This window comes from Aegilops tauschii, chromosome 6 (assembly GCF_002575655.3).
Source record: "Aegilops tauschii subsp. strangulata cultivar AL8/78 chromosome 6, Aet v6.0, whole genome shotgun sequence".
Lineage (NCBI taxonomy): Eukaryota > Viridiplantae > Streptophyta > Magnoliopsida > Poales > Poaceae > Aegilops > Aegilops tauschii.
Genome location: NC_053040.3, coordinates 156,502,362 through 156,510,291, shown reverse-complemented (window position 1 = coordinate 156,510,291; position 7,930 = coordinate 156,502,362). Strand labels below are relative to the sequence as shown.

General features: G+C 44.0%; 2 protein-coding genes across 2 annotated transcripts; one reads left to right on the top strand and one right to left on the bottom strand.

Annotated features, from left to right (window-relative positions):
• Positions 1-485: 485 nt before the first annotated feature.
• On the bottom strand, positions 486-3,920 carry LOC120966326 (uncharacterized). The gene is made up of 4 exons (XM_073501236.1): positions 3,857-3,920; positions 1,829-1,918; positions 1,429-1,727; positions 486-775 (listed from the first exon to the last, which is right to left on the bottom strand). The coding sequence occupies exons 1-4, from the start codon at positions 3,875-3,877 to the stop codon at positions 652-654; spliced, it is 534 nt and encodes a 177-aa protein (XP_073357337.1). The 5' UTR covers positions 3,878-3,920; the 3' UTR covers positions 486-651.
• A 431-nt stretch (positions 3,921-4,351) lies between these two features.
• Positions 4,352-5,170, top strand: LOC109749978 (zinc finger CCCH domain-containing protein 14-like). The gene has a single exon (XM_020308922.3). The coding sequence runs from the start codon at positions 4,357-4,359 to the stop codon at positions 4,984-4,986; it is 630 nt and encodes a 209-aa protein (XP_020164511.1). The 5' UTR covers positions 4,352-4,356; the 3' UTR covers positions 4,987-5,170.
• The last annotated feature ends 2,760 nt before the right edge of the window (positions 5,171-7,930 follow it).

Genomic DNA, 7,930 nt, shown 5'->3' with positions numbered 1-7,930 from the left:
ATGTCCCCTCCCCTAGTTGCGACCAATGTAGAAAGACATGCAGTTTTACGTGCCCCCTAGTGCGGAACATGTAAATTGGGGGCCATGTCTTTTGACGTCGCCCTCTCCAACAAAACAAAGGTCTCCCACCCCCTAGTTGCGACAAAAAAACATGTAGTTGCCCCAGTAATCATTTTAGAAAAAGACATGCAAGCAAAATTAGATCACGACAGGCTTAAAAAATCGAATAAAGTTTCATGTCCACATTCTCCATTCGTTTGTGTGTAAGGAGCGTGTTCCTCGACACCACAATTAAAAACACATAAGCTGGTTGGATAGCGTGGAAAAAAATTGACATGTATAGAGGAAGTCTGCTGTCCTTGAAACGAATACAGTAGCACACATTTTGACATTTAAAAAAAAGCATGTACACATAAATTAAAAAAGTATATGTATGGTTACTGGAAAAATCAACAAAAAAAAAACTTAGGTGAAACACTTGAATATAATGTAGAAAAAGGTTCCCATCATATATTATTCAAGCCGCATTGTTCGGTGTACACATAAATTAAAGGTTCGTCATACAGACTTCGACACAGAAATATATAGAATACCCAAAAGATGAGTATTATAGACGCAGCTCTGCTTGTCATTAGTTGCTGTGGCTGGTGCCTAGCCAAGCTTCTTCAAGATAACCAGGACATGGACATCATCCCTCTCGCTGCTCTTGAAGCCAATAAGAACAGCTGTGTTGACTTTGAGTCCTCTGCTAGCTGCGAAGTCTTTCCACTTCTTCCTGCCAAACACAATGCGGCCATCATCAGCAGTTTTATATGAGATTTTTTTGAATCTCCGACCATCCACAGAAATACCAACAACCCCCTGTTCTTCAAACGGCGTGGCAGCAGCAACTTTCTTGGGTATTTTCTATCAAAAAAACACAAACAGACACGAAAAAATATGAGTGTCTATATCAAAACAATCAAACTTTCTTTGGTCTTTGAATAATTTAAAAAACGAGTAAAAACACAATTCAGATTTTTTTTGCTTGAAAAGAGCGTACTGGAAAAAAACTGAGCATGAATACATGTTCAAAACATGCTTGCAGATACTAAAAACTAATAAAAAAATCTTATATTTTTGGTTCAGAATCCATATTACCCCCGCCCCTTCTCTTTCAAGGAATCATATTTGCATTGTGTGTTCACATATATATGCCTGTAGCATACACATACAAAAAAAGAAAAAACGAAGACAAATATATACATACCATCATGCCCAAGCGAATGTCAGTCCTTGTGAGGCGGTGAACAAAAGCAAACCCGACGAAACCATCACTGAGAGGCAGCAGCCCTTGTAGCTGAGCATCCTCTGTCTCATTAAGCAAAAGCCCCCTAGTGTGAACAATGCCTTCACTATCATCGCTTGAAGCTTCTCCATCCTCATTACCTGAAATCTGAATCTTCAATGGGATCACCCTCTTCCATAGGCTGTTCATCTTCAGAGCCATTGCCCATCTGGAACCACAAAATAGATGCCGTAGGCGAAGGTTCATCCAGGTAGAACACCACCATCTGACCCTTGCCCAGATTGTTGTCTTCATAGAACTTCCTCCAACCTCTCCCATACATAGCGCTCTTTCTGCGACCCTTGTAACACTTTACAGTGTATGCCCGTTGGTTTGCCACAAACGTCACCTTCTCTCTTGTCGCATTGTTGAAACGGGCCCTTTCATTGCAAGGCACAACCTGATTTGAACAAAAAAAAACAAAAAAGTTAGGAGTGATGTCACAACAAAAAGTTGTGAGTATTGTGATGACATTAGTACAAAAAGTTAGGAGTGAGTTACCCCTGCATTCTTGAACTCCCATGCAAGCATGCTGAAACCGCTTCCCTTGCTCTCATACTTGCAATGGTTGAAACAAACTTCACAAACCCCCTGTACACATCAAAAAAGGAAGCAAAAAAAATTAGAATGGATAACTCACTAAAAAAAACACTTTACAGTGTCATTCTTTCACCTCAGAAACATATATATATTTCACAATGTATTCATGCAGCTTAATGACTGCGAAAAAAGCCCAAAAACCATGCTTACCCGATGGTACAACCAAAACAAAAGTACTTATGATGTAAAAAGACTAGTAGTTTCAGTTTCAAGAAACAGAAGAAACGAAAGTATTGCTGTACATGTGGTTACTATTACGCTCTTCTGAAAAAAAAAGGAATTACAAACAAAAAGTAGTTTCGAATAGCTTCACACAGGGTCCGTTCAGGTTCCTGAAATTAAATCCTGCCCCCCAAAAATGACAAAAATCTTGCTTTTTAATACATTTTTATGACTAAATTAATTCAGAAACGATGCTAATCTAGGCTAAGATATTTCATTTTTTGCTACTCGACAGATCAGAAAATACTCCTGTGATGGTCATGAGTCTAACCTCTGAACTAAATGTACCTACATAGAAAAATGGTGGTGCTACCAGTACTACTTCCAGTAAAAAAACAAAAAAAGATACTAATCACTATTATAGCTACTTGGCTTTACTACTAGTTCTAACCAGTGCCTCAATGAGTAAGCAGCTACAACGGTTCTCCTGCCTGGTTCATTCTCTAAAAACGGCATTTTACACAAACAGAACAAACAAGTAACTGTCCACGGTGTCAGATATAAATGCCCAGCCTATACTGTAATCACTAGTTCATGTATTGTTAACAAATTTAGTATCCAATGCAATTTATTTTGTAAAAAAAGAAAAGTGTACAAAAATGAATATGCATGCATGTACATCTCCAGCACCTTACTGAACCTAACTGAACTTCAGACTAAAGAAGTACAATTTACTTGGCTTTACATATGAAGAAGCAGAAAAAGAACCAGACTAACTGAACCTAACTGAACTTAAACACACAAAAACAGTATGATCTGCCACACTCTCCAGCACCTTACAACTGCATGAAAAAACACACAAAAACACCTCCAATCTATTGGCTGCTTGAACAATAAGGACACGAGATATGAGGTATATCACCAACAAGAACTTTGGCAGTATGATCTGCCACACCGACATTGCCGATCGACATGCGTGAGCGAGAGACACTATTTTTTTCTTGAATACGCACGAGTGTGCGTATCATTCATTAAGCGAGAGACATTATTGTGCATTCAACATGCAAAAAAAACATAAAAAAATATAAACTATGGACGCAATTCTCTGCTTCAAACTACTAATCAGATATTTAGTAACAAAGAAAAAGAACGGTACCTCATCTTGCGGGGGAATTATGGACATACAAAAATCCTATCTACTCTACTGGATACATGGGCACAGTAACACATTCCTACATTGCAGCAGACATGCACTTAGCTTGGGCGAGGACCTCATGTTGCTGACTCACAACAAGCCCCTGGACTAAAATCTATTTTCAGACTAAGAAGCTAACAAAAAAATTGAAATTAAAAAGACTAAAAATTGAGGTTAACTTGGCGTTAGGTCTGCACCACCTAACAAAAAAGGCCTAGCAGCCGCTTACTCTGGCCGCCCCCTTTGAGACACTACAAAAATACAACTTGAACTTGTTCGTACAAACTACCACCTCCAAAATCAATCCTCCAATCTGTTGATTGCTTGAACAAGTAAGGATACAAAAAAATGCCTATAAATCCTGGAGTCCATCGTAGACTTGAATCTACTAATCTACACTCGATCCACTAACAAAACTACCCCCCCCCCCCCATCCCCTACAGATCTACGGTGTAGCATCAGCAAAAACAAGACAGAAAGAAGGACCCCAATCCCCTACAGATCTACGGTGTAGCATCAGCAAAAACAAGACAGAAAGAAGGATGGAGAAGAAAAATTAGGGGGGAACTCACTGCATCAGCAGCGCCGGCCATTCCCCTCTCTTGTCCTCTGGTTCGTCTTCTGATTTGATATTGGGGAATGGAGAGAGACGATGTGGATTGAGCTCTGACTGCCCGTTCACCTCTTCTTAATCACCATGGGGCGGCCGCTTCCACTTCTCAAAAAACAAAACAACAAACAAAAGCCCACACAGAAAAACAGCCCAGCCCACTAAAAAAGCAAACGCTCGCGCGGGATCGCGGTTCCACAAGAAGAAAAGGAAAATGGGCCGGTCCACGCCTTACACAGGCCGAAACAAGGGACAAACAGCCTCAGCGCGAATCTACACGCTGCTCAACATCGGACGGCTGAGCAATCGACTGAGACTTCCCCAAGTCTCAGTCGACTGATTTTTAGCGGATCCGATGAAGTAATTAGATTTCATGAGAACTGATGTCAGCGTGAACACGTACAAGCTCTTGTCCCGTTGCTTTAATTTCCCGGTTCAGTAGAGTTCATCCGCGTGATATTCATGTTGCCATCGTGCAGTACTGCAGGTTGCCGCTTTGGTGAGGATTGCCTCTTCACCCACGACTTCCCTGGCGGCTACCAGGCCGTCGCAAACCTGGGCAGCCTGGGCGGTGAAGCTCCTTCGCAAGGCGAGAAGGAACTTTCCGAGCATCTGCCCCAGGACAACTCAGCGCCACCACACATAGAGCAAGGGACCGCTGGTCGCCACGCACCTCCACTGGCGCCCAACCCCGGCAAGGCAGCTCCGGCGGGTTTCGGCGCTCCGGCGACGGCCAGGATCACCGTGGACGCGTCCCTTGCAGGCGCCGTCATCGGGCGTGGCGGAGCGACCATAAGGCAGATATCCCGGATCACCGGCGCCAGGCTGTGCATCCGTGACCACGAGTGCGACGCCGGATTGAAGAACGTGGAGCTGGAGGGCACGCCCGATCAGATCAGGCACGCCAGCGCTATGGTCTGGGAGCATCTCCCGGTGCCGGGCGGAGGGCGATATAACGGCGTCAAGGCCAGGCTGTGCGCGCACTTCGCCAGAGGGTCCTGCACCTATGGCGACGGCTGCCGCTTCGCCCACAGCGAGAGCGAGCTCCGCAGGCCGGCTCCTGCTGCTCCTAGAGATCCGTGTGGTTGGTAGCGATCCATCGACCGCGTCAGTGTAACTCACATGGGATTATGCCGTCCAGTTGATTTCATAATGCATTTTAGTCATGACTTTTATCAGCATGTTTTTTTTTTGTGAACAAGCATGTTCTGTTTTCAGTACTGTAATTCATTTTCTCGAGTATCTGTACTATAAAAAATTGAGAGGTTTTAGGGTACATTGTAGTACTACCGAGTATTAAGTTGATCCAATCGTTAATATGATTTCTCTCAGAAATTGGTCCGATGCTAACTTGGTAACGTGGATTTATGCTTTCATGTGAATTCAAATAAATCAAAGGTGCAGATGCAGGCCTCCCTCATCCAGGACGTGTGCAGCTAGCCTTCGGCCGGCCACCAGGTCCTCCGTCGCGCACTGGAGCGCCTCTCCAGCATCTCGATGCCGCCTCCGCTAGCCGCAGACCCATGCCTATTGACAAACCTATTGAGCCTGGCGTGAGAGCAACCCCAATGATTTGGCTAATTTGATCTTTTTATTGTTTCGAGATTTGAAGCAGCATTGATCGAAGTGTTGAGGAGATCGATTTGCTGCCCAGTAGCGGGCCAACAACCTAGATTGAGGATTTGTAGCAGCAGACCAACAACGTCCAAAGTGAACCAACGAATCCTGAAATTCTAATATACTCTCTTCGGCTTGCTTTTGGTGAAAACGGTTGCAGGATTTATAATAATTAACTACCCCAAATGCCCTTGAAGCCTGGATATACTATCAGAATTCTTCTGTAATATTGCCTAATCTAGACCGTTGGTTGGGAAAAATGAATGGTCCTAGGTAATTTGATGTACATAATCACATAACTCAGGGTGATGCTCTTACCAAAAAAGACTAGACTACTGTAGCGGCGTGGAACAACCATGAAAGGCCCGCGCCTCATGCCAAGTCGTGGCATCACCATCGCCTGGTGGCTTGCCCTCTACGTGATAAATTTGAGCAATGCCCAAAGGACGACCATAACGACGACGATGGTGGCTAGTAGGAGCCTGTCGATTTTCAGAACTTGCTAGCCCTTGAAGAAATGTGCAACTGTCAACCAAGGGAGAAGGTGGAAACAACGTGCTCTGGAACAGTGAAGGTGAGAAGCCATGGATGCGGGAAAGATGTAAAATGACTCAAAAAAATTCCCATCTAAGCCCTCCCATAAATAAGTTCTTCTCAAACATGGGGGTGGGGGCATTGCCCCCTCGATTAAATATTTCGGGCTCTGCCACCATGTTAGTATGTTATATTCATGTTGTAAACATTTACCTTTAGGTTGAATGTGATACAGTACTATTCTAATATATTATAATTTTATTTTGGATATGTTCATTGCTAAAGAATTCTACAGCAATCCGCGGGGCGTTATCCAAACAAGCAATATGCCATATGCTTGTTCCCGAATTTTTGCCGTCCATCTGGGGCGATGTCCAATCAACCTACCCCACCATGTTCTCAGCCATGCAACGTATTCCGTGGTCATGTGATATTCTGTTTTGTGTATATGAAGCCGTACCACAACAATTGTGGGGTCGTAGCCTATAGATTCTCCTGTCAACAAGTCCTTTGGGCCCATGTCCTTCAAATTCGTCGCAAGTACTGCACCGCTCATTAGCTATGCTAGTCTAGGCACAAAATCTGCTACGCATAACGTTTGAGGCTGCTATTTAAGAAATGACACACATATGTTTAATCTGGGCGGTAATTATCTCGTAGTATCATGAACATTTTTTTGGGGGAATTACACCATAAAGTTATGCGGAAAAGATCCATGAATGGCTCCGCACCAAGATTCACTCTTGAATCATGAATTAATCTGCAAATCTGGGTGCGGTCGTGTGGGGATGGGGGTCGTGGTGGTTCATGGTGATGAGGCTGCCGAAGGGGATTGGGATTTTGAATTGTATCCCGCTCGGGTGACGAGACATGGCCCGTAGGTGAGTACGCGGTAGGTGCAGGAGTAGATAGGTCGGCAAGTACAACGTGACTATATTCGTTTTGTATGGCGCTGAGAAAACTGGAATAGCCATATACGGGTGGGGCCATGTGGGGCAGGCTTGCGTTGATCCTCGAGATTCAGCGACAGCAACCTTGCGTTTCGCGCAACCAGTGGGTTGAATGTGATATGTGATATAGTACAACTCTAATATATTATATTTTAATTTTAATAAGTTCATTGCTAAAAAAATTCCACACCAACCCGCGGGGCGTTATCTAGTTTACAAAAAATTGCATGTCACTTATGCGAGGGATGTGGATTTTTCCTGACTGATTGTATGGACAACCCGAATCTTTGCCGTCCATCTAGGGTGATGTCCAATCAACCTATCCACTATGTTGTCAGCCATGCAGTGTATTCCCTGGTCATGTGATATTCTGTTGTGTGTATATGAAGCCATATCACAAAAATTGTGGGGCTTGGCCTATAGATTCTCCTGACAACCAGTACTTTGAGCCCATGTCCTTTAGATTCGTTGAAATTACTGCACTGCTCATCAAAACAAACCTATATAGGGCTACCAGAAAGCTGAGGCATGGTGGCGAGATCGACGATTCCGAGAGGTAGAGATGCCGCGTGTTCCGAAAGGCGAAAGTCAGGGATCATGGTCGTCCGAGGGTGCGTCACAGTCGACTGAGGGATGGAGTTTATGGTTGGCGGAGGGAGAGAGTTTACGTCTGGCGGTGGGTGCTTGGTGGTCGGCGTAGGGCAAGTATCCATCGCACCAGAAGATCGAAGACAAATTGATCGTGGGTGGATTGATGGATTAGGAACCTAGTTAGAGAATAGATGGAGGGAGTTATCTGCTAATAGGCATTTAAGTGGAAGGTTAAAATCCCACCTTGGATCTGTGTCGTTTATTCTTAATCCAATGTCCCGTGATGTAACTTTTCAGATTTTCACCGAATGCCCATTTTCACCGGATATAAGTTGCCCATGCGA

Bases quoted from the DNA above. Each gene is read 5' to 3' on its own strand.
- LOC120966326 (XM_073501236.1), bottom strand. From the start codon at position 3,877: ATGGCCGGCGCTGCTGATGCA. The intron at 1,919-3,856 runs GTGAGTTCCCCC...TGATGTGTACAG, and splicing joins TGGCCGGCGCTGCTGATGCA to GGGGTTTGTGAAGTTTGTTT. The intron at 776-1,428 runs GTAATGAGGATG...TGTGTTTGGCAG, and splicing joins ATTGAAGATTCAGATTTCAG to GAAGAAGTGGAAAGACTTCG.
- LOC109749978 (XM_020308922.3), top strand. From the start codon at position 4,357: ATGTTGCCATCGTGCAGTACTGCAGGTTGCCGCTTTGGTGAGGATTGC.